The following is a 27,249-nucleotide window of genomic DNA, read 5'->3' as shown; positions in this document are numbered from 1 at the left end:
GAGAGAGATCACTTGAGCATTGCCTGTTAGGGGCAATTGGCATTGGCCACTGTCGGTAGACAGATACTGGGCTAGATGGACCTTTGGTCTGACCCGGTATGGCCGTTCTTATGTTCTTAAGGTAAGATTTTCCAATTGAAACTCTAGAGGGAATTTAGATGAGGCAGAACACATACTGCCCACATTAGAATTTGGCCAGGATTCTTGAGTTAACACTAATAAACTTTAAAAAAGTGCAGTGCGATCTTCTTCTAGCAAAAGATCAGGGCCTCTTATTTTTTGTCTCATTTGAAAGACACCTTCTGCCCTTCTAACATCATGCTGAGGTGTTTGTTCATACCAAATCAAGAAAGAATGCCATCTGATGAATCACCAGGATCGTTTTTTACACTACATAACCCTGCTTTGGCTGATATCCTTGAGCTGCCATTGTGTCAGCATGGTTGGTGGTATAAGGAGATGCAAGGGCAGATTGTCACTATATAATCTACATGTTACACAGGATTGAAAGAGGGCTGAGAGGTAGAGAGACAGAAGCAATGAAGAATAAACTGATGCACCTAAAATGCACGATCTTTTAATCCATTCATTAAACTGTCCCACGCAGATCCAAAAAACCCACAAAACAAATCAAAAACTTTTCTCCCAAGGCTTCTGCTCTTTGGTGCACAACTGATTTTTGGTTAAACTTTCCTGTTAAGTTGTACGGTACCATGTCATTCTGTGCTAAAATAATACATGTCTCTATACAAATTGCCACATATATGTATAAAGAGGTTGGTAAATCCAAAATATTTCACTGTTAAGTGGGTTGGGGGTAGGGACAGGGCTAGTCTTGGAGATAGACAAGAGGGCATGTTGGTGTCTCTGGATCATTTACTGCAATACAACACAAATACTTCCTGGAATTTTTACAATGTTCTGTATAATTTGAGTCTGTACTAGGGAAACTTCAAGGGAATAATTTAAAAATATTTTTTCTGAACAATAACACAAGGGGCTCATCAATAGAAATCTTAGCACTATACACATATTCTGAATTTTTTCAGGCAATTGATCATTAAATTGACTCATTTTAAGAAGCCTGTGTGAATAATTGCTGGGAATCAGCAGCCTAAAAATAGTTTTATGTGATTTATTCCATTAGTCTCTTTTTAAGTGTCATCTTTCTTTCTTTTCTTTTCTTTTTTTGTCTCTGGGGATTTAATTATATATCATGGAATGTCTTTCCAACATGTTCTCATCTGCATCCAATACTGAGCAGCATGAAGATTGCTCTGGAGAAGCTTGTGGTGTATGGTAGAAATCGTCAGAAATTGCTATGAATTTTTAATGAGATATTATTGGGGGTATTTTAAGGGATGCCATTGTCTTGATTTAAAAAAAAAAACTAATTTTAAAAATGTTCCAAATTCTAATTGAACACCCTTCAAAGAATATGTCCTGATTTTAAATAAATAAAATGTTAAACAATCTCTCTGTTTTCCTGTTGACGTTAAGTATCTTTTACGGCAAAAGTTAAAACTTGACTGACTGTTATGCTATGGTAGAATGCAGCTGACTCTATTTAAAGTGATGTCAAATGCACGAAAGAAAAATAAGATTTTCTATTTTTTTTATTTGTTATAGCAATATTGGTGTAGGTTCAACATTATGAATGGTAAAGAGCCAATGTGGTCAGAGAGGCATTTGGAATTTTTGCCTAAGTGACTGCAGCATTATTCAACATAACACTTAGACAAAGATAACTCATACTGGATAACTTTTTAAAGTATCGCCTTTTTAGGAAATAGTAAAGTGGGAAGGGAGAAGGGGAAAGCTCTTACAGACATCTAATACCTCTCAAAATTTCCAGGTAATGATTAATTCATTTAAACCAAAATCTGTGTGAGCCCTCATGGTAGCAGAATACCCTGGAACAAGAAATTATCAACAGCCCCATAAAAATATTTGGGAATCTCTCTACAAATTGAGCCCCATCTCCCTTGATGGGGAAGGGACATTGAAGCCTCATTTGCAGGGAGAGTGCTTGACCTTATCCACAAATCCCTTGTCTCATGCATCAAATCATTACCTTAAAGGCAGTCCTGCATTCTAGAGGCAGGAGCTACTACCAGTCCTCTAAAGAGTTAGATTACTTAGTATCATTTTTTAAAAGTAAATGTAAATTTAAAGAAAGCAGAGAGAATAAAATACATCTTTTAAAATATTAGTTGTCCAAGAAGAGTTGCCCCTCTTTCACCTACTGCTTGTCTCACTTGATGTCTTTTTGGATAACATGCTTTATAAGGTTTTGTATAATATCCTGAAGGTGGTGACCGTTATGGAAGAATAGTAAAAGCCTTATGGAAAGAGAGAAATGTAGCTTTATTAACATATTAAATCTTTACACTTACTTATTCCATAATAACTTAGGCTTTATCCAAATCTATATTCGCTGTGTTAGGTTTGACACATTAGGCCTATGAAGACCTTTTTATCAATAGATACAAGGAGAAATCTTTTTTTTTTGGTGGCATGTTAACTTATTTAACTCAAAGAGGGCAAATACTGATTGCTAGACTTGTCTCAACTGACATGACCATTAAAGGTTGTGTGTGGAGGTACACAGAAAATTTTGAGAGCCTCCAAACTTCCTGTCTTTTCTTGACTGCTCATTTTTAATTATTGGAAAAGCTGTATTTTCATTTGATTTGAATAACCTAAACCTTCAAAACACTGATGGTCAAGGGCTGTTGAAGGTAATGTGCAAGAGTAATTTTTTGCCCTATTTACAAGGAAGTTTTCTGGGCTGTGCTTTACAGCTGATGCTTAAAGTGCTCAGGTACTCAGTGAGAACTTTACTGCATTCCTTAAACAGTAAAAACTGCAACTAGACACAATGTTTTCCTCTTTCCTTGAAAACAGTAAAATGATTACTGCTATACTGTATTTCCTTCTTGCTCTTTTGGATTTTGAATAAGATGCCTCCTTGTCCTTCGGTATTTTCTTTTGTTCTTTCTTTCCCTCTTCTCTTTCCCCCCCAGTCCCTCCCACTCTCTTTCAATTCATTTATTAATTATTTTTCATATGGCTTAGATTAACCTATTTCATGAGGTTTTTGCTCCATTCATTTGAAAATCATCATGACTGTCCTTTTAGCATCTCCTTTTCATGTCATTTAAGAATTTTACATTTACATGTCAGTCCTAATTTTTCAACAGAGGAAGTGCTATTGGCTTAAACAAATACTTGATAAAGAGCTTTAGACAATCATCTTAGTTATTAATACCATTTTGTGAAAGTTCTTGGAAGGAGAGCAGTGGAAATCAAAATTTTTCTATAATGAGCTCAGTTCAGATTTAACCTTTGGAATGTATTTTAGCTTGAATGATACTCAGAATGTCCTAATTAAAACTATTGGAACTGCAGCAACTCATTTACTACTTTGCACTTCTCCTTCTGCAACCACAAAACTTTTTTATTTTGTGGTTTTTCCCTCTGCTTTGATCATGTATGGCTTCAAAGTAGAGGTGGAAAGAGAAATAGTAGTAGATGTGTAAAATTCCAAGAAGAATAATCTAACAGATTATTCCTTTTTTTTTTTGTTTTTCCCCACAACAGCATGAAGAGAATAGCAAGATTTTGAAATGTATCTAACTTTAGACACTTTGAATTAAGGAACCTCTCCAGTATTGCCTCCATAAATGTATCTAAAATCTTGCATGCATCTTTTTTGTTTGCTTGCTTTCCCTGAACACTTAAAGTAAGATTATTGGCACAATATAAGATTTTTTTGGGGTGCTGGTTCATTGTTCTCTTCTCTGTGATATTTTAAAGATCACTGGCTGTGCTTTTATGCCTCCTTTATTGCATGTCACAAGTGAAAGGTACTGTGTGCTATAATAAAACTCTGAATACTCGTCTAACCCTTCCGTTAATTCCAAAGTGCTGAAGAAGGCTCCACTTGTTGTAATGTTTCTAAATGGCACAAGGTGAACTCTTCCAGACACACTGTCAAGGTTTTTTCCCCACTTTGAACTTTAGGGTTCAAGAAGTGGAGACCTGCATGATCACTTTTAAGCTTAATTACTAGCTTAAATCTGGTATGCTGCCACCAGCTAGAAGTCTGTGTCTGGCACACATTCTGTTCCCCCAAAACCTTCCCTGGAGAACCCAAGACCCAAATCCCTTGGGTCTGAAAACAAGGAGAAATAAACCATCCTCCTCCTTTCCCCCCCAGACTTTCCCCTCCCGGGGTTGCCTTGGGAAGCTTCACACCGATCCAAACTCCTTGGATCTTAAACAAACGAGGAATTAACCATCCCCTCTCCTTTTCCCCCCACCAATCCCTGGTGAGTTTAGACTCAATCCCTTGGATTCTAAAACAAGGAAAAATCAATCAGGTTCTTAAAAAGAAAGCTTTTAATTAAAGAAAGAAAGGGTAAAAATTATCTCTGTAAAATCAGGATGGAAAATACTTTACAGGGTACTCAGATTCATATAGACTAGAGGGACTCCCCCCGCCCCCCCAGCCTGAGATTCCAAGTTACAGCAAACAGAGGTAAAAATCCATCCAGCAAAAAGACACATTTACCAGTTGAGAAAACAAACATAAGACTAATCCGCCTTGCCTGCTATTACTTACTATTTGGAAACATGAAAGACTGATTCAGAAAGATTTGGAGAACCTGGAATGATGTCCCGTCCCCTCTCAGTCCCGAGAGCGAACAACGAACCAAACAAAAAAGCACAAACAAAGACTTCCCTCCACCAAGATTTGAAAGTATCTTGTTCCCCTGTTGGTCCTCTAGTCAGGTGTCAGCCAGGTTCACTGAGCTGCTTAACCCTTTACAGGTAAAGAGACATTAACCCTTAACCATCTGTTTATGACACACACTCTGATTTTTCTCTAACTCCCAAGAACCTTTCTTGTCTGATCCATGAATCCTGCTGAGAAGTACAGTAGATAGAGGATTTTTTGAATCTGATTCTTTTCCAGATGCTCCTGCCCTTATATCCAGAGTCCTCTCAAGATTCAGATGGGATATAACATCCTATCATATGCCCTTCCTCTCTGTTAGCACCACTGTGGGTAATCTCACCTAGTGTCAAGCTAGCTCCACTGTTCTGTGAAAAGAAATCGACAACCTAAAAATATGTGCTGCCATACTGGGTCAGATCATGGTTCATCTTGCCTAGTATTCTGTCTCCAACAGTGGTCTGTACCAGAGCTTCAAGGAGAGTGTACGGAACAGGATAATAAGAGAATGCTTCACCACTGTCTTCCACCCTTCAGGGAGTCAGAGGTTTAGAGAATGGGATTGCTTTGCTGATGATCTTGGCTAATTGACCTGGCCTCCGTGAATTTAGCTATGCTTAGTTTTTTAACCCAGTTATACTTTTGGCCATCACAGTATGCCATGGCAATGAGTTCCACAGGTTAGTTGTGTGTTGTGTAAATAAGTACTTCCTCTTGTTTGTATTAAATTTGCTGCCTGTTAATTTCATTGGGTGACCTCTTGTTTTTGTGTTGTGGAAAAACGGGTAAATAACATTTCTATATTAACTTTTTCCACATCATTCATGATTTTACAGAAGTCTGTCATATCCACCCTTGAGTTTTGACTTCTCTAAGATGAACAGCACTAATCCTTTTAGTATCTCTTTGTACAGAAGCCTTTCCTTACCCTTAGCTCTCTTTGTTGCCCTTCCGTGAACCTTTTCCAGTTATACTATATCCTTTTTGAGATGGGGTGACCAGAACTGGACACAGTATTCAAGGTATGGGCGCACTGTTGATTTATCTAGTGACATTATGATATTTTCTGTTTTCTATCTATTCCTTTCCTAGTAGTTGCTTGCATTCTGTTAGCTTTTTTTAACTGCCGCTTTTTTGACACTGTAGATAGGTATTCTGAGAACTGTCCACAATCACTTAAAGATCTTTCTTGAGTGGCAACAGCTAATTTAGACCCCATTGTTTTGTATGTATAGTTGGGATTATTTTGTCCAACGTGCATTACTTGCACTTATCAACATTGCATTTCATCTGCATTTTGTTGCCCAGTTTTGTTAAATACCTTTTTAACTCTTTTCAGTCAGCTTTGGACTTAAATATATTGAATAATTTTGTACTGCTGCAAGCTTTGCCAACTTACTTTTTACCACCATTTCCAGACCATTAGTGAATATGTTGAAGAGGACTGGTTCCAGTATAGATCCTTGGGCAACCCCACTGTTCACCTCTCTCAATTGTGAAAGCCAATCTTTTATTCCTACCCTTCATTTCCTATCTTTCAACCTTGAGAAGTGCTTCCCTGTTATCCCATGACTGCTTTGTTTGCTTAAGAGTCTTTGGTGAGGGACCTTTTTAAAGACTTTCTGAAAATCCAAGTACACTGTATCGACTGTATGACCCTTATCCACATGCTTGTTGAGACCATAAAAGAATTTTAATAGATCTACGAGGCATAGCTTCCCTTTACAGAGGCCGTGTTGACTCTTCAACAAATCATGTTGATCTATGTGTCTGATAATTCTTTTTATTTACTATAGTTTCAGCTAATTTGCCTGGGACTGAAGTTAAGCTCACCAGCTGTAATCACCAGGATCTCCTCTAGAGACCTTTTAAAAACATCAGTGTTACACTAACTACCTTCCAGTCATCTGGTACAGAGGCTGATTTCAGTGATAGGTCAAATACTACAGCTAGTAGTCCTACAGTTTCATATTTGAGTTCCTTTAGAATTCTTGGGTGAATACCATCTGGTCCTAGTGACTTATTACTGTTCAGTTTATCAATTTGTTCAAAAATGTCTTCTGTTTACAGGTCAATTTGGGACAGTACTTCGGATTTATCGCCCCAAAAGAATAGCTTTGATCTGTGTATCTCCCACACATCCCCTATAGTGAAGACCGATGCAAAGAATTCTTTCAGCTTCTCTGCAGTGGCCTTGTCTTTCTTGAGTGTTCCCTTAACATCTTTGTCATCTAGTCACTACACTGCCTGTTTGGCAGTCGTCCTGCTTGTGATGTACTTACAAAAATTAACAATAAGAATTTTTTTGTCTTCAGCAAGTTGAGTCTCAGATTCTTTTTAGGCCTGCGTTACAATACTTTTACATGTTATTTGCCAGAGTTTGTGCTGCTTTCTATTTTCCTCATTAGGATGTGACTTTTTACCTCTTATGGCTTCTATTACTCTGCTGTTTAGCTATGGTGATGGTCTTTTGGTCTTCCTACTGTCTTTTTTGATTTGGGGTCTACTTTTAATCTGAACCTCTGTTATGGTGTTTTTAAGTAGTCTCCATGCTGCTTGCAGGCATTTTACCCTTGGGACTGACCTTTTTAACTTCCATCTAACTAGCATCTTCTTTCTTGTATAGTTACCCTTTTTAAAGTTAAATGTTACTGTGGTGATCTTTTTTGGTATTATCTCCTCTACAAGGATGCTAAATTTAATTACATTATGGTCACTGTTACTGAGCATTTCAGCTATAGTTACCTCTTGAACGAGATTCTGTGGTTCACTTAGGACCAAATCAAGAATTGCCTTTCTCCCTTGTGGGTTCCAGGCCTAGGTGCTCCAAGAAGCAGTCATTTATGGTGTCTAGACATTTTATCTTTGCATCACATCTTGCAGTGGCATTTACTCGATCAATATGGGGATAGTTGAAATCACCCATTATTATTTTGGTTTCTGGTTATGTAGCCTCTCTAACCTCCCTTAGCATTTCACAATCACTGTCACATCCTGGTCAAGTGGTCTGCAGTATATTCCTGCTGTTATATCTTTTTCTTCAAGCATGGAATTTCTGTTCATAGGGATTCTGTGCTTCAGTTTGATTCATTTAAGATTTTCACCTTGTTTGACTATGCTTTTTTAAACATATAGTGCCACTCCCTCCCCAGCATGATGGACTCTGTCATTCCGATATACTTTGTACCCTGATATTACCATATCCCATTGATTATACTCATTCCATCAAGTTCCTGAGATACCTGTTATAACAATATCCTCCTTATTCTTCCCCAGACGGTACTGTATGTAGAACTGGTAGGGCTAGAAGACCACATCCAGCAGGGGAGACATAGATCCACGTCTTTCATAGTGTGAAAGAGGGGATATGATGTCTGGCTAGCATGAAAGAAATCCCCTTAAAGTAGTACCCGAGTGCCCCCACCACCCAATAGATTACCAGACATTTTTCCTTCACAGTGAAATACCTAGTTTCATTAGGTAAAATTTCCTAATGAGGATATGGGTGCTTCTGGTGTGGTCAGACTATAAGAGGATGGCTCCAAATGTCCTCTTGAGGTAACCAGAGTGGTGAAGAGAGAAATCTAAGCAGTAAATATGATTTCAGTAAGAGGAAGGGTTCCTCTTATTTCTTGCTCTTTTCCAGTGCTACTACTACTCATTCATATATCTAACTTCAAAAATAAAAAGGTACTCAGGAAGCCTAAATTATATACACCTCTATCCCAATATAACGTGACCCAATATAACATGAATTTGGATATAACGTGGTAAAGCAGCGCTCCGGGGGTCGGAGCTGCGCACTCCTGTGGATCAAAGCGAGTTCGATAGAACGTGGTTTCACCTATAATGCAGTAAGATTTTTTTGGCTCCCAAGGGCAGCGTTCTATCGAGGTAGAGGTGTAGTAGTAGTTATTTAGTTTTGTGAAGGGCTTCGATTTTAACATTTTCCAGTGTTTGCTAAGAAGAGAGTATTTAAGTGAGGGAGAGCGGGAAATAAATTTTAATCTCCTTGCCAACAAGATTTATTTTTTTAATTTCTTCCATGCAAGTTTGGTAATAATTATGAATCATGAGAGTAATTAAAGAATAGTTGTGCAATCTATTATAAAGCAATAAGCTTTTGATAAAAAATTGACTTACAGTTAAGCAGTCTTTCTTTTTTCTGAACACTTTTCAAAGAATTACTTAAGAAATTTCTTTGAACATAATATAGATTAAAATGAGATTTAGGCAAGGACTAGAACTTGTGATCTGTGAAGTGCCAGAAAACACAGAGCAGAACATCTTTCTAGAAGGAATGCACACACTGATAAAATAACATGCTGCAGTTTAAAAGAATGCCTACATTTTAATTTTTAAAATGTACAGTAATTTGAATTTGGTATCAGTAATACCAAGTGTTATTGCTCTGCAGCTGGCAGATACACCGTCAAATGTCACCCCTTAAAAAAGAAAAGTCTGAGTGTGAAACTTTAACGATGCTTTCACATTTCAAAGGGAGAAGCTCTTGAACTTTATTTAGCATTTTCCTTTTTCAAGGAGCTGTACAGACATTAATTAATCCTCCCAAGAACCCTTCAAAATTGCATTACAGCTTCTTTTTAATTTTCTTATATAGAGCTTCTTGTAGTGAAGAGAAAAAGGGGCAGGCCAAAAGGGTCAACTAAGAAGTTCTGTGCAGACGAAGAATCAGCAGAAAACAATAACTGCATTCCAAGTGAGGAAACACAACAAGGGCCAGAGGAAGGAACAGAATTGGCTGAAGTTTTACCAGGCAACTTGGAATGCCGGAAATGTAGTCGGAAGTTCTCTAACCCACGTCAGCTAAGAAAACACATCTGCATCATTGTTTCAAATGAAGGAGAGGAAGAAGGAGATCCAGGTAAGCAAATGTCCTACAAAAGGACATGTAACCATGTGGACCAATCTTCTTCCTTTGAATATGATATGGTAGATAAAACTCCTAATACTAGACTGAATTGTTTTTAAATTAGAGTGGAATACTGGGTTTAGATTTTGTTTTCCATTTAGACATATATTTACTTAAAATGACAGCTTGATACTCTCTTCAAGTCATCGTGTGGTGGTCACCAGCTGATGATGACTGAAGCAAAATTTTCTTCTTCAAGTGCTTGCACATGTCCATTCCACCTTAGGTGTATGCTCCAGTGCACTGTAGCTGGAGAAGTATTTCCCATAGTGGTAGCTATCGGAGTGGCACCTGTACCCTCTGCATGCTTGTGCTACTAACTGAGGGCGAAAAGGGGAAGAGCCATCCTGATTCCTGAGCTCCTTCTCATCGCCCATGATTGGTAGTGGGAGTCCATGTGTATGCTTGCTGCACTCTTCTGTCTTTCTTCTTTTAAAGAAAGTTTTTCTACCCCTTATTGTACATAGTTTGTTAGTCAGTGAATTATTGTGATAGCAGTACTCATTTTAGACATTTCTTTCAATTTATATATATATTTCTTCTGGCTTTAAGCTTGGTACCAGGCACGTCTTTGTCCCTGGGATTTAAGTGCTGTTCTGGTGTAACAAATTTATGCCAGTTATGCTAGCTGTTTAAAGGGTTTAGAAGAGGGTCGCATAAAGCATAAGTACCCTTTCTATAGAGGGTTTAAGACCAGGTCTAAGAAGTTGAGTGAAATTCAACTCTGGCATATCCTGATGGAGGCAGCTTTGCATCCCCACTTAGAACCCAGCTGCTCAGTAGCAGGGGTTCAGACTCCATCTCAGAGTGGTGAGTTCCACTCATTAGAGGGAGCCAGAGAGAAGGTGTGATCCTTTTCTTGTTTCATGAAATGTCAGACGTCAGGTATTTCAAGTTCCTCTAGCCAGAAGTCCACTTCTTCTTTGAGAGTAAGGTGCCTAATGGAGACTCAAAGAAAGAAGTCTGGTACTGAGGATAGAGCTAAATTAGACCCAGCTAGCCGCTCCCTGGTACTATATTCATCATCTAGCAATGTAGAGGTGTAGTTTCCGGCACCTCTTTTGGTATAATTGAGACAGACTCAATTGCCAGAACCTTCTACAGCTTCAGCTTAGTCTGCAGTACACTCTATGCTCTCGGTACTCACAACACCTAAGTCTTACATAGTGACCGGGGACCATCTTTGACTCTTGGTTCAGGATTCATTGTTGATGTAAGAGGTCCCTGTCCCTGTTGTACAAGCCCAGTTACTGGGATAATCTTTGGCACCCACACTTTCAGTGCCATGAGGGTCTGGGTGCTTGCTGGATGCTCTGTGGTGCAGCAGGGCAGATGTATGGTATCTACTGGAGGCTTTTCACAGAAGTGTCCACATCTTGTTGGTTGGTTTAACTCCTGGTCCCTTGCCACTCCACCTGGTACCGTACCACCTTGGCCTTTGGACTATGCTTACTCCTCTTCAGAATCAGGTAGGATTTATGCATCAGGAGCCCATTAAAGAAGGTCTACAGCCTCTCCTCTTACCTGTTTATGCAAGTCAAGATCTCAGTACCATCATTCTTATAGGAGCAAGCCCAGGAACAGGATGCGTTGGTGTTGGGACCTGGCACTGTATCAAGTCCAACAGTGACTCTTTTGGACTCCTTGGAGATTTTCTCTGGACTTTAGGGCCTCATTGCATAGACTGCAGACATTTTATAGAACAAAGTATCGAACACGAAGTGCCTCTTGTGATAAATTGTATAGATTTCCAGAAGGCTTTTGACAGTGTACTAGGAGAAAGTCTTGGAAGAATTGTGGCATATTATGGAATACTTGCAAAAATAATTAGCATAATCAAGAATATATGATAATACTGTATGTGCAGTCAGAGATGGTGACAGCACCACCTAATGGTTTGCAGTGACAAGTGGACGAAGGCCAAGGATATATTATGTCCCCAATATTGTTTGAACTGGTCATTGACTATATCATGAGGAAAGTAACTGCAGAAGGCAACCAAGGAATTTTGTGGACAAATGATAAAGCACATTTGGATGACCTGGTTTTTGCTGATGACATTGTCTTGCTTAGTTCAACACATTGCTTAATGGAAGAAAAGACACAGCATATACAACAAATTAAATAGGTTTGTTCATCAACAATGGAAAGACAAAATGTATGGCTATCAATGTCCCAAAAGTAACCATTAGTGTGGCTGAAGAAACACTCGCTGAAGTAAGTAATTTTCTCTATGTAAGGAGTGAGATGTACAATGACAGTGACATCACACTAGAGTCAAGCAATAAACGTCAAAAACAGCAAACAACTTCCATAAACTTGAAGATTTGGAAAAGTAACATGATTGCACTGGCACAAAAATATGTTTTGTTTTGTTTTTTAACACCAGCATCACATTTGCCCTCCTTTATGGAGCAGAGTCAAGAAAATCTGCAAAAGAAATTGGCGAGAAGATCAACTCACTCCAAAGTAAATGCCTGCGGAAGATCTTCAGAGACTATTAGAAAGAGTTTCTTGCAACATCAGAAATTCTGATTTGAGCATACCTATCTAAAGCATCAAATGTGGTAAGAAGATGTCAGAGGGCGTAATTAGGATGCATTTTAAGGGTGCCACCAACACGACTTCCACCATAAGTGATAATATAGACACCACCTGGAAAGAGAAGAGGGTGACCCAGAGAAACATTACACAGAACAATAGAGAAGGAAGCCAGATCCATCAACATGACACTCAGAAGCCTGAACAGACTGGTATAAGATGAAAATAAATGGCAGAAACTGGTGGACACCCCATGCACCTATGGAATGGGAGGGTAAAGAAGAAGGTGCAGCAGTCTTTATTAGCATGCACTAGCTTAGTATGTGTAAGTTCTATGTGCAACTGTCAAGGTTTTTTTTCCCCCACTTTGAACTTTAGTGTCCAAAAAGTGGGGACCTGCATGGACCCTTCTAAGCTTAATTCCTAGCTTAGATCTGATAACGCTGCCACCAGCCAAAATATAGTGTTTGGCACACTTTCTGTTCCCCCAAAACCTTCCCTGGGGAACCCAAGACCCAAACCCCTTGGGTCTTAAAACAAAGAGAAATAAACCATTCCCCCTCCTTTCCCCCTCCCAGACTTTCTCCTTCTTGAGTTACCCTGAGAGGCTACACTGATCCAAACTCCTTGGATCTTAAAACAGAGAGGAATTAACCTCCCCCTCCCCTTTCCCCCCACCAATCCCTGGTGAGTTCAGACCCAATCCCCTGGGTCTTAAAACAAGGGAAAAAAATCAGTCAGGTTCTTTAAAAAGAAAGCTTTTAATTAAAGAAAGAAAAAGTAAAAATTATCTTTGTAAAATCAGGATGGTAAATGCTTACAGGGTATTCAGATTTATGTAGACTAGAGGGACTTCCCCCCAACCCCCAGCCTGAGATTTAAAGTTACAGCCAACAGAGGTAAAAATCCTTCCAGCAAAATACACATTTGCAAGTTAAGAAAACAAACATAAGACTAATCCACCTTTCCTGGCTATACTTACTATTTTGAAACGTGAGAGAATGATTCAGAAAGATTAGAGAAAACCTGGGTATACATCTGGTCCTGCTTAGCCCCAAGAGCGAACAACGAACAACACAACCAGCACAAACAAAGACTTCTCTCCACCAAGATTTGAAAGTATCTTGTCCCCCCATTGGTCCTCTGGTCGGGTGTCAGCCAGGTTCACTGAGCTTCTTAACCCTTTACAGGTAAAAGAGACATTAACCCTTAACTATCTGTTTATGACAGCAACCATTTCAATTTTATATGGCAGTTCAAAACTTCGCAATAAGCCCAAAAACACTAGCTGAGAACTTATGCACACACAAAAGCCAGGAAATTCAGTTATGGTTTCCACAGCAACTGTAACTCTGTCACGTTGTGTCATTTTATTAAGGCTTAAATTAAAAAGTGTATTCAGTAATATTAAAAAACCCTACATATACTGTCCGGTGCCAAATTATGATTGCTGGGCAACCATGTCTTTGAGCTTCCTTACTTCTGTGTATGGAATGGTATAACGCTATTCTACTTTTAGTCGATAATTTCAGCTGTTCTTTCTGTGAAAATGAGCTCATGATTATCAAGTGCACTTACTGGTTAAAAGAGTGGTAACGCAAACATATATCTTTTCATGTGATTCCTGAGTTGAAACTGGGTAATAAAAACACATTCTTCACTAGCTCACTGAGGAAAAATTAGTTTAAGATATGATTAAGGGGGTTATGATAATTTACAAATATTTAAAATGTGTAAATTCAGCTGTGATAGGCATTATTGAAGTAAAAGGGAAAATATCAAGAAACTTCTAGACCATAAGATGCTTTAGGCTGTGGAGCAGTCTCTTGAGTTAGGTGTCTGAAGCCCTATCATATGGGACGTTTAAAAGTAAACTTGACAAAACACTGCTAAATTGTACTGGAGTCAATCCTATGCATTGTTCACAAGGAAGTGAACTGACAGACCTAAGAAGTTTCTCTAATTTCTCAGTTCTATAGTTCTGTGACTCAGATGGACCTCTTAAAAATCTCTTGAATCCCTGCCATTGTTTCACAGCTGATGATCATGTGGTCACCAGAAGCTTTGGTGGTGCAATAACATTGACAACAATGGACATAGACCGAATATCCAGCCAGGCCACCTTAAGGCCTAGCTAGAGATTGATCTGAGTGGTGCTTTATCTGCAAGGAGGCTACATTCCTTTGCATTTGCGATGATGATGATTGTTTCGGATGTGAACAGCCACTCTCCTCTCTTCCCCTAGCAGGAATACAGCTGCAGAAGCAGGGTCCAATTCCATGTGGCCCTGTACATGGCCAGCACCAGCAGCAAAATAGCAGAGAATCCCGCGAGCTCTTAAAGGAGCTGAGTCCCTGCTCCCCCAGCCACTTCTCTCTCCCCTTGGCAGAGACACAGCTCAGCAACAGCAGCTGGGTCCAGCTCCAGCTGGCCCTTCACGCAGCCCACATTTGGGGGAGAGAGAGGAGAACCTTCAGACCTTTCCACCTTCAGCCACTTCCCACTTTTCAGAAAATTTGTGTCAATTCTCAAAAGGTTCAGTGAGGCTGTGATTCCCTTCCCTGTCCCTCCCTCAGCTCAGGAACCACCACTGGGAAGGAGGCTGCCCATGGGCTCTGTTTTTCTACCAGGAAGCAGTCCCAGCCCTGCTCCTCCAGTCTTCACTGCTACCCACTTTTCAGCTCTGGCTCAGACAAGACTAAATGGTAGGTGCTACTTCTCTTCCTCTCTCCTCTCCACCTCCCTCCCAAAGCAGGTAAGAGTAACAGTGGCGTCATGACAACAGAGACAGCTTATTTCAAGGAAGTGGATATGTGAAGCCATTTACACTTCCTCTTGAGGGGGTCAGACCTACCATTTATTACTATTTCTACTGCTGTTCCACCATGCTTCCAGCACACATACCAATACTCCAGGAACACACTGTTCCAGGTCCACCCATTCGCAGGACTCAGCCAGGTTACAGCTCCAAAAGATATCCAACCAGACCTGCCTTTCCCAGGGCATATGGCAAACGAGGTAACTATTCTTCCACTTGGAACATCCAATGGCAACATTACTTCATCTCCTGTCACAATTCAAATTGGGAGGAACTGTCCAAGGAAACAGAAAAAGCAGAAATAAGAAACCAGATTCTGACACGTTGGTTTACTTCCCCAGAACTGAAGAAGATCTTTCTGAGGCTTGAAAACTTGTGCCTTCCACCAGCAGAAGTTGGTCCAATAAAATATATTACTTCACCTTCCTAGTGTATCTCAGACCAGATTCTAGACATCTAACATCTGTACCCACTGCACAGGTCCACTAGGTAGGCACCGGTCAGAAGCAGACAGCGGAAAGTATCGCAAACTAAAGTTGATGCTAATTAATGCAATATCTGCTGCTAAGAAACAAAAACCAACACACATCATCATCAGTTATGAAGTGTCTGATATAGGCTGCATCCCTGAGACCTGGCTAGATGATCCTGCAAACACTAAGCTAGCCCACCTCGTCTCCCCAACAGTACACCACAGACCTAGACAAGCAGGTGGTACTGCATTCATCTCTGCAAACATCAAATGCAAGAGAGATGCCTCAGGTAAGAAGTCATCTTCATTCTACTAACAGTGGAAACCAGAGCCAATGCCAACATAGATTTTTATGATTATTTACAGGCCACTACAGACAAAAGGATACAGAAAAGTGCTCACTGACACTTTGTCAGTAATGGTGGTGAAATACCCCAGACTCATTGTCCTGGGAGATTTCACAATTCAAACTGACTTGGCTAAAGATACAAAAACCCGTCTCTTCACGTTCTTCCCTAGAACTTTTACAGATTATTTCTGGTCCACTCACCACAGCTGGTGATTTCTTGGACCTGATCTTAGGCCGAGATATCAAGATCAAGGACATTACAATCCAGTCACAGTCTTGTCAGACCATCACCTCATTAAGGCAGTGGTCAGAGACCTTCCAGCACTCAGGCAGCAATAAAGACCAATGATCCTGATTTGACCATGAAGACTCATGGACTCCAACAAATTCCAAAGCCTGCTAAAAACACAACAGTCTGAGAATCAGTGAATCATTGTCATTCTACACTGACCTCGGCCATTGGCACACTTGCCCCTAAACAGTCCCTTCCTTCCCATCACCCACATGGAACTTCTTGGTTTTCTGACAGTCCGCACTGGCAGAAGAGAGGGTGTGGAAACTTGAGTGCTGATGCAGAAAACAAAGGCTGATTAAGACAGGATGAAACATAAATTCTTCAGAACCTATGGTCAGGCTGTATTACCAGACAAAAATACCTTTGTATGGGCCTCTACTGGAGCTGCCAAGTCCTGCATCAAGAAGCTATCGAGGGCGGTAAATTGCTTCATCAGTCCCGAGTGCCCACGATCTGCATCAGAGCCAAGAACCACACGGTGTGAAGAACTATCCTAGTTTGCTGAAAGGATCACACACATGGGGAGCCTTCTCAAACAGCATGGATCCACTCCACCTGCAGCCACCAACCCAGAGCTCACCTGCATTTCCCACAGTTCACTTATCAAGAAATTTTGAATACCCTAAAAATGTCCGAATCCAGCTCATTCCCTTCTTGTTTGTGAGAGAGAGTTATGAATACCTGGTGCCACTTCTGACCAAAGTAAGCTACTCTAAAACCAAAATAAGTTTCTATGCAGGAGGCTGTACCAGTTTAAATAAATCAGATTAAAATTCAACTTAAGTTAAACAGGTACAATTTTCTTAGACAAGGAGTAACATTTTCAAAAATTCTAAGTCACTTAGGAGCTTAAATCATTTTTGAAAACTAGTTGCTGTCTTAAGTCACTTAGGTGCTTTTAAAAAGTTTACTCATTACTGTCAATAAGTAATTCTCCCTTCTCACTCAAATGGGTGCAAACGTAATCATGTTGGTGTTTAGAGAGCACAGCTCCTTTAAAACCTCATCCTGAGGCAGAGGAAGTGTTGGTTGTTCCAGCAATAGGAAGTGCTGGTTGTTTTGGGGGGAGGAGAGTTGAAGTAGGAAGAGTAACTGGGGCAGGTGTGTGCCTGTAGCTCCAAACCAGAGGTCTACAGCAAGCAGGCCCTTCTCTAGTGAAGCAGCTGAGCCAGCCCAAAGCCCAGGAAGGACGGAGCAGTTGACCCAGGACTTCCCAGGACAGGAGCCAGGAGGAGCACTACGCTAGGAAGGAATCACCTGAGATGGACAAACTGGAGCCAGACTCAGTATCACAGTTACCCAGAGCTTAATGGGGCTGTGAGTACTGGGTCTTGTGACTGCATCGGGATTAAGGAGAGAGGCTGTAGTTAGGTAAGTGGGGAGATTGTCCCTCTGGGAGGGTTTGCAGATTGTGGCAGAAAAGGGCACCCAAGGGGTTTGCTGTGGAAAGTATCTTGGTGCCAAAGACGACCAGGTGCCGAAGACTCACTTCCAGACTGGAACTCTGCCTAGGATTCCTGAACTCTGAGTCTAGATACACTGCTCGGTGTCTATCTTTTTATCTTGTGCCACTGGGCACATGGGTCTCTATGTTGGATGTAACCTTGTTTTATTGCCCCCTCCGACCGCCCCACCCTCCATCTTCTCTCCCTGTTGTTTTTTCTCCATTCATCCCTCTGGTGCGTGCGTGCGTGCGTGTGTGTGTGTGTGTGTGTGTGAGAGAGAGAGAGTGAGTGAGTTTAGGGGGTTAGAAAAGGTGCCCTTGGGGTGGAAAGGAGTTTACCTGCTGCATTTCAGCACGCGCCTTTTCTTGGCCAGAGCTGTCCTGCAGAGCAGACTTCATTTTGGTCACAAAGACGCTATAGCAGGCATTGCCAAACTGTGGCTCATGAGCCACATGTGGCTCTCTTACAGTTAAAGGGCAGCTCACAGAGCCTCACACGCACCTCACCCCATTCTCCACCTACCAGACTGGGTTGAGGGGGAGCTTGCAGCTTCCGACCTCTGGCAGGGTGGTGGGACTAGAGTCTTCTGCCCTGCGGCAGGGTGGTGGGACTAGGGACTTTAGCCCTACTGGGAGCGTCGGGGCAGAAACCCCATACCCCTGCAGGCACCACCCCGTGGGGCAGGTTGTGCATGTCTTGCAGCTCTGAAGTTCCTGAAGATTATTGTATGCGGCTCAGAGGGTCAGTACGTTTGGCCACTCCTGTGCTATACTTACACAAGTAATTACTGATTTCACATAACATTTTTGCATGGGCAGTTTTGAAAATTTACAAGAGGAATTTTCCCCTCCTCTTGGATCAGTGCAACGCCTGCATCCTGTAGAGGCCTAGTGGAATAAAGAAAAACTTACAACCCTTCAATGAATAGCACTCCAGCGTGCCAATTAGGTACTGGTAGTAGTGCCTTGAGGATGCACCAGGCATGCCTCCAATTAAGGCTGCATGTGGCAGCGCCTCCAATTGGGGACTCTGATCAGAAAATTGGGATCGTTGAACAGATTAGTTTGAAATTACATTGAAAATATTGATACTCCATGGATTTGACGGTAGCCTTCCTCATCATCACCAATGTGAACATTCCTTACATGTAGTATAAAGATCTGGCACTGCATTATACAGTGTTACTTGTACAAGCACAACTGGGATTTAAAATGCGTATCGTTGGATAGGGAAGGTCAGTGTATTAGTCTGTTGAACTGAAGTGCCAGCTGTTCAGCTGAAGTGAGGAACTCCATTTAAATGAAGCTGTTATGAGCAAGCAAATATTTTTGCTTACCATTTGTCAAAACTTTGTTTAGACCTTCTAAGCTGAATGCATTTCATTTTCTCCTAAATCAACTTAAAACCACTCATGAAGCTTCATTTATAATACACTAGGAGTAATATGGAGTGAGGTGTCCTATTTGGAGAAAACAGAAAACACTGATGCCAGAATGCATAAACTACGACAGTGAAGGCAGAGTTGTTTATTCCAATGACAGAGCTAAATTATTGATGAGGTAATCTCATATTAAGGAGAGCCAGTATCCTCTCCCTCATTAACTTTGAGACTGGCTTTCCATTGTAAAGCTGTTTCCCCACACCACTCCAGTATCCACGAAACAGATCACTTCCATTTCAGATTTTGTACCTGTGGCGGGTCTCAGAAAAAATTGGCATTAGTTATGTTTTGAAATTTTTTGTCAGGTCTCAACTCAGAAATAGCATGGCCTTGTAAATTAAAATGAGGTTTAGTCTAAAAATCTTGGCGGGGTCATTCTCCACTCTTTAGTTCCTGACCTTGGGGAGCCTGGAGCAATTGCAACTCCCATTAAAGTCAATGAGACTATGCAAATGAGTGAGGATTGCTTATGTGAGTAAGGGCTGCAGGATGGGACATAAGAGGTTTTGCAGGACTTCGCTGAGACCAAACATTGTCTAGACAGAAGTTTATCATATACACATTGTTTCATCAATGATCACAACATTGATATTCAGCATTGACTATAACTGTAATTTACTGATCCATCAAATTTGACCTCTTACCAATTCTTGACCCCTAATTGGATCTTTTTGGTAACAGCATTTCTATTGCATTTAACGTATTCTAAGCACCTTCGCAAATACCTTGACTAGTTCTGCAAGGTGCTGAGCATCCCCAGCTTCCAATAAATACAATGGGAACTGAGTTGCAAGACCTTGTTTGAGGCACTTGACACATTTCAGGGTTGGGCCCACTATCAAGAGTAAAAGATATTTTTCACTTTATAATTATTTCTTCATGTTTAGGCTTTTAGCAGCCTGCTGCAACTTTTTTACATACTGAATTTAAAATGAGATTTTGATAAGGCACTATTGTTATCCTGAGAAATTCTATAAGATTCTATATCGTGTTAAACAGATCTACTGTATGCTGGTCTAAAGTTAATTCTTTACTTCTGCACACCCATTTTTAAGACTGTCCTAATTTACAGAGGTTCAGAGGTGGACTGTCACCTTGATCACCTTGATTGATCTGTCCTTCAGCCCTTGTATAGATTGCATGGATCACAACACATTTTTCATTCTTCTTGTATCCTGGTTTTCCTTCTCCATGTACAGCCATGTCTTTTAACGGTAAAATCTTCCCATCTCTTTGGAGGTCGGCCGAGTGGTCGTTTCAGTTCCTATGGGTACCACTCAGCGACAGCTGCAGTCCATCGATTGTCAGTCTCGCTGTGTACCCAGCCCATCGCATTTTACTATGCCTGCTCTCACCATGTCCTGCACTCCTCTCCCCTGTCTGGTCACTTCACCGTGGACCCGGTCACAGATTGAAATACCCAGAATTCTTCTTTATGTTGCCCTCTCCATGACAGCCTGTTGCTGCTCCTCTGTCTTTGTCAGCGCCCATGTTTCGCTGCCGTACAACATTTCTGGCAGTACTATTGAGTTGAAAAAGCTGGCGCATGTTGCCTTGCCGATTTTTTTTTTTTCCATGGAGGGCATCCTTGATAGATGCGCACCAACCTGCTTTAATTTGGTTGTAAGAGTTTAGCTTCCTGATCGTGGCGCATGTTAATTTCTTGGTCCAAATAGATGTGTTACTCAGCTTCTTCTATTTGTTCTCCCTTGATTGTTATTTGGACTTCTGGCAAGGTATCAGACCACATAAATGACCGCAGGTGAACTGTATGTAACATAATATATATATTCTCCTTAGATCTTTTCTTGTGTTTGAATTGAAGGAACTGCTGTCTCTTCACACTACAATTATTGTATTTTTCCAATTAAAAACCTCTTTTGACAAGTTCATTGCTTTCTTTTTCAAATAGGGTTTGTTCACCTTCATCACTTCCTATTTATTGTTTGGAGCTTTATTGAATTTTATACTATCTTAGGAATTTAAAATAACTTGCCAACAGATTTCCAGTCACTGACTGAGTGAATCTGTCAGTATTGTCCCATCTGTTAATTAATATTTCTTCCTGTTAGATTAATTTTTTTCACTCTTATGTTAGCCATAGTTCACATTAATGCTTTGAGCTAGCTTCCTCCACCCTTTGCATCTAGCTCTGAATAGGAACCCAGGGAAGGAATTGTGCTTCAGGAAGGGGGCAGCTTCCACCAGCCTTGGCTATTACATGCAGGGTGACTCCAACACTTTCTCAATCCTGAATTTTCCCCCAAAAATGTGTGTTCTGCACTGACCAGCCCTCCCATGGACAGCTTAGATATATTAGGGCTGTTGTCATTCTAAGAGTTTGATGCATAACAGTTTACCACCTTAAATGGGGTGACCCAAACAGGTTAACTCAAGCACACTGGGTTTGATTAAACAATAAAACAAGTTTATTAACAAAAGAAGGAAAGCTTTTAAGTGAGACTAAACATACGCAATACAGTTAGAAATAGAAGAAGGATAAGAAAAATAAAGATAAAATAAAAAAAGAATTAAAAAATTCTTCCTACTACTAAACTGAACAAACTAGAATTGGGTTAAGATGAAGTTCTTACCAAATACCTGCAGCAACCTTACTGACCAACCTGTAGGTCAGGATCCACCCCCCAAAGTCCCATAGCAGTTTCTTTTGTCATTTTAGGTGCGGGGGGGGGTGGTTTCAGTTTTATGGTTCATTTCACTTTTGAAATGCCAGCTCTTCAAAGAAACTTTTAGGAAAAAATTCTTTTGCAGCTGAGAATAAGAGACAAGAAGTCTCCCGGTGAAAAGTCCTATGCTGTTTTTTCCTCTCCCCTTTGCTGAAATGCAGATCTCCTTTGTTCCCTGTCTTCCTCCTTTCCTTGTCTGAAGGCTCAACCAGATTGGTGGCACTAGTGTATAGGCTATATTTTCAGGTGTGCAAAACTTAAAGGGGAATTCCCATGTTTGCTCCATTAAGAAGAAAAGGAACTTGTTTTAAGAAACAATTTAGTTGGCCTGTGATTATCTACATTCCATTTTTTACTATTTCAGATGTGTTTTGAATACACCCTTTGTATCTTCTCCTGCCTGATCTCTTGGCAGAGTCACAGTCCTGTGCAAAATTCAGGCATTATGAACAGCCTGTGGTAGGGGTGGTCTGAAAGTGCAGTGTCTCAGCAGGAGCTCATGGACAAAGGCACAATACCTTCAAGAGGACAGGAGAATGCATTTACTATGTGAGCCTTTAACAGGGTGCAGTCTCTGTTCTCTATGCTCCCCAGCCTTGGGGGATTCTAGTGATAGATATTTGACAGTTGTGCTCAACCCTTCCGTGAACAGATGGATCCTTATGCTCTCCCTTAGGGAGAGAGTTATTTAATTAATTTAGGTCTATAAAATGAGACCCAAGTGGTACCTCACCTGAAAATCAAACCAGACAAATCAAATCCCTAGTGAAAGCCCACCATACGTAGCAGTAATTAATCAGATTTCACAGCAAATGGAAAAGTTTCACCTTTCCTGAAAGTCACCAAATCAAGCAACATTACCTCTGTAAAAGCTCCTCGTAAGATGAAAGTATAGTGACTCTGCATTGAATTGCAGTGTTCCCAAAGATCTGAGGGCAATTTAGCCCTACCCAGGCTTACTCCTATTGTTCTCTGACTCCATGAAGGAATTTAGGAATGAAGGGACCCTCTGCCCCAAACTTATTAACAGCAGTGGCTCTGCAGCTGTGTTAAAGCAAGGGACGGTTTGCTAGTATCTTTGGCCCTATGTACAGGTAAGCTCCTCTCAGAGCAATGTGTGATGTGATATTCTGCTATTGCATGAGACAAAAAGAGTATCTGACTGTAATAATAAAAAAAGAAGAAAGAGAATCCAATGATATCTGCATATATTGAAAAATGGGGGGGGAGGATCACCTATTTCAATTATAATGATCTTAGATATTACTTGTAGGCTGAGTAACCCTGTGAACTTTTGTAATTTTACAGTCACATTTTCACGTTTTTTATTCCCTCCCCCCGCCACTCTCCAATGCTGTGTGAAAAGTGCAGAGGAAAACTGACTATACCAGGCAGAGGCCAGTGAAAATGATTATATACAAAATGGTTTAAAATGCATAAAGTAGGGCTGTCAAGCAATTAAAAAAAATTAATCATGATGTTAAACAATAGAATACCATTTATTTAAATATTTTGGATGTTTTCTACATTTTCAAATATTGATTTAAAATACAACACAATACAAAGTGTACAGTGCTCACTTTATATTTTATTACAAATATTTGCACTGTAAAAACCAAAAGAAATAGTATTTTTCAATTTACCTAATACAAGTACTGTAGTGCTGTCTCTTTATCATGAAAATTGAACTTACAAATGTAGAATTATGTACAGAAAAAACCTGCATTCAAAAATGAAACAATGTAAAACGTTAGAGCCTACAACTCCACTCAGTCCTACTTCAGCCAATTGCTCAGACAAACAATTTTGGTTACAATTTGTAGGAGATAATAATGCCTGCTTCTTGTTTACAGCGTTCCCTGAAAGTGAGAATAGGCATTCGCCAGGCACTGTTGTAGCCAGATGCGCTAAAGATTCATATGTCCCTTCATTCTTCAAGCACCATTCCAGAGGACATGCTTCTATGCTGATGACAGGTTCTGTTCGATAATGATCCAAAACAGAGTGGACTGATGCATGTTCATTTTTATCATCTGAGTCAGATGCCACCAGCAGAAGGTTGATTTTCTTTTTTGGTGGTTCAGGTTCTATAGTTTCCGCATCTGAATGTTGCTCTCTTGAGACTTCTGAAAGCATGTTCTACATAGGGTGAGTGACCAGAGAGCAAGTGTGAAAAATCAGGACGGAGGTAGAGGTTAATAGGTGTTGTGACAAAGTTCCTCCTCTACCTTGGTGGGTCCTGCGCTTATTGGCAGATTTGTTCACCTCAGTGATCTCCCCCACAGTCTGGATCAGCTCCTCCTGTGTCTGATCAGGAGTTGGGAGGTTTGGGGGGAACCCAGGCCCACCCTCTACTCCGGGTTCCAGCCCAGGGCCCTATGGATTTGCACCTGTCTATAGTGCCTCTTGTAACAGCTGTGTGACAGCTACACCTCCCTGAGCTACTTCCCCAAGGCCTCCTCCAAACACCTTCTTTATCCTCACCACAGGACCTTCCTCCTGGTGTCTGATAACGCTTGTAATCCTTAGTCCTCCAGCAGCACACCCTCTCAGTCTCAGCTCCTTGTGTCTCTTGCTCCCAGCTCCTCACACACACTTCCTCTCCTCTGGCTCCTCCCCATCTGACTGGAGAGAGCTCCTTTTAAAACCCAGGTGCCCTGATTAGCCTGCCTTGATTGGCTGCAGGTGTTCTAATCAGCCTGTCTGCCTTAATTGGTTCTAGCAAGTTCCTGATTACTCTAGTGCAGACCCTGCTCTGGTCACTCAGGGAACAGAAGACTACTCACCCAGTGACCAGTATATTTGCCCTCTACCAGACTCCTGCACCCCACTGGCCTGGGTCTGTCACAGTGCCTACATAAGACAAAAGTCCTGAATATTGGGACTGTCCCTATAAAAATTGGGACATCTAGACATCCTAATGCCACACCTTATCCCTCTCAGATTTTGGATGGCACTTCAGATTCTTAAACCTTGGGTTGAGTGCTGTAGCTATTTTTAGAAATCTCACATTGGTACTTTCTTTGCGTTTTGTCAAATATTCTGTGAGAGTGTTCTTAAAACAAACGTGCTGGGTCATCATCCGAGTTTGCTATAACATAAAATATATGGCAGAATGTGGGTAAAACAGAATAGGAGATATACAATTCTCTCACAAGGAGTTCAGTCACAAATTTAATTAACACATTTTTTTTAACAAGCATCATCAACATGGAAGCATCATCATCATGGAAGCATGTCCCATGGAAAGGTGGCCAAAGCGTGAAGGGGCATACGAATGTTTAGCATATTTGGCACATAAATACCTTGCAATGCCAGCTACAAAAGTGCCATGTGAACGCCTGTTCTCGCTTTCAGGTGACATTGAAATAAGAAGCAGGCAGCAGTATCTCCCATAAATGCAAACAAACTTGTTTGTCTTAAGCAATTGGCTGAACAGGAAGTAGGATTTAGTGGACTTGTAGGCTCTCAAGTTTTACATTGTTTTGTTTCTGAGTGCAGTTTTATAACAAAAAAAAAATCTACATTTGTAAGTTACACTTTCACAATAAAGAGATTGCACTATAGTACTTGCAGGAGGTGAATTGAAAAGTACTACTATATATACTTGTTCATTAGCCCGTTCGTTTATAAGCCAACCTCCCAAGATGCTTAGGTAAAAATAGCAAAAACTGAATGACCCTTTCATAAGCCGACCTTATATTTCAGGGGTTGGCAAACTTTGGCTCCTGGCTGTCAGGGCAAACCGCTGGCGCGTCGGGACATTTTGTTTATTTGGAGCATCTGCAGGCATGGAGTCCCTCAGCTACCTGTGGCTGCGGTTCACCGTTCCCAGCCAATGGGAGCTGCGGGAAGTTCCCATTGGCTGGGAACGGTGAACTGTGGCCACAGGGAGCTGAGGGACTCCATGCCTGCAGATGCTCCAAGTAAACAAAAGGACAATGTATTACATATTCAATGATTCCATAGAGTTTAAAATCATCAAATTTTGGTGTAGACCTCTTTATAAACCGACCCCTACTCTTTGATGGGCTACATTTTTACCAAAAATATTCAGCTTATGAATGAGTATATACATTTCTTTTTTTAATCATTTTTACAGTGCAAATATTTGGAATTAAAAATAATGGAAAGTGTGCTTTGTACACTTTGTATTCTGCGTTGTAATAGAAATAAATATATCTGAAAATGTAGAAGGATATCCAAATACATTTAATAAATTTCAATTGGTATTTTATTGTTTAACAGTGTGATTAATTGCGGTTAATTTTTTAAATCCTGATTCATTTTTTTTCAGTTAAACACAGGAGTTAACTGCGATTAATCGACAGTTCTAGCACAAAGTAAATTTTAAAATGATGACTTACCTATTAGATATCATAATCTTGGTTGTTAATTGTTTGTGCTGTGTGTGTGTAGCACCTACCATGATGGGGTCCAGGTCCAGGGCTAGGGCTCCTAAATGCTACTGCAATACAAATAATAATAATAATAATTAATAATAATAAATTCCACACAGAGTCCTGAATTTTAACTTGATGTCCCTTTAAATGTTTACTTTCCTTTCAGTAATAATAATAATCATTTAGGTCTCTTACCTTTTTGTGTGTGGCTGTCCACTTCTTTGAATGCCTTTTGACAGATAAAGCTTTAAGTAAAGTATCCTGAATTGCCAGAGAAGCATGAGTATTCTTTGTGAAAACTGCAACAGAATTCATTAAGCACCTCTCTCATTTCCACATTTTCTTTTATTGTCTTTTCCCCTTCATTGAGTAATGGGCCTACTCTGTCCTTGGTCTTCCTCTTGCTTCTAATGTATTTATAGAATGTTTTCTTGTTACCCCTTATGTTCCTAGCTAGTTTGATCTCGTTTTGTGCCTTAGCCTTTCTAATTTTGTCCCTACATACTTGTGTTATTTGTTTATATTCATCCTATGTAATTTGACCGAGTTTCCACTGTTTGTAGGACTCCTTTTTATTATTATTATTATTTATTATTATTTTTTGAGTTGTACATCATTGAAGATCTCCTAATTAAGCCAGGGTCGTCTCTAGCCATACTTCCCATCTTTCCTACGCAGTGGGATAGTTTGCTCTCTCTTTGAAAATAATCTCTTTGAAAAAGGGCCAATTGGCTTCAACTGGTTTTCCCCTTAAACTTGCTCGCATGGGATTTTACCTACCAACTCCTGAGTTTGCTAAAGTCTGCCTTCTTGAAATCCATTGTCTTTTCTGCGCTGTTCTCCCTCCTACCATTCCTTAGAAACGTGAACTCTTACCATTTCATGATCACTTTCCCCCAAGTTGCCTTCCACTTTCAAATTCTCAATCAGTTCCTCCCTATTTGTCAAATCAAATCTGGAACAGCCTCTCCCCTAGTAGCTTTCTTCACTTTCTGAAATAAAAAATTGTCTCCAATACATTCCAAGAACTTGTTGCATACTCTATGCCCTGCTGTTTTATTTTTCCCAACAGATGTCAGGGTAAATGTCTGAGTAGTTAAAATCCCCCATTGGGTGATTTTGTT

At 40.5% G+C, this 27,249-nt stretch overlaps 1 protein-coding gene across 4 annotated transcripts in view; it reads left to right on the top strand.

Annotated features, from left to right (window-relative positions):
• Positions 1 to 27,249, top strand: part of ZFAT (zinc finger and AT-hook domain containing) — a 264,317-nt gene that overhangs the window by 117,761 nt on the left and 119,307 nt on the right. For all 4 annotated transcript variants that reach the window (XM_050940606.1, XM_050940605.1, XM_050940604.1 and 1 more), the window contains one exon: positions 9,363 to 9,626. In XM_050940606.1, coding sequence (XP_050796563.1) covers positions 9,363 to 9,626 — 264 coding nt within the window. The remainder of the gene's footprint in view (positions 1 to 9,362; positions 9,627 to 27,249) is intronic.

The sequence above is a fragment of the Gopherus flavomarginatus genome, chromosome 2 (genome assembly GCF_025201925.1).
Source record: "Gopherus flavomarginatus isolate rGopFla2 chromosome 2, rGopFla2.mat.asm, whole genome shotgun sequence".
Lineage (NCBI taxonomy): Eukaryota > Metazoa > Chordata > Testudines > Testudinidae > Gopherus > Gopherus flavomarginatus.
The sequence above is the reverse complement of the archived record's forward strand: the minus strand, read 5'-3'. Positions and strand labels throughout refer to the sequence as shown.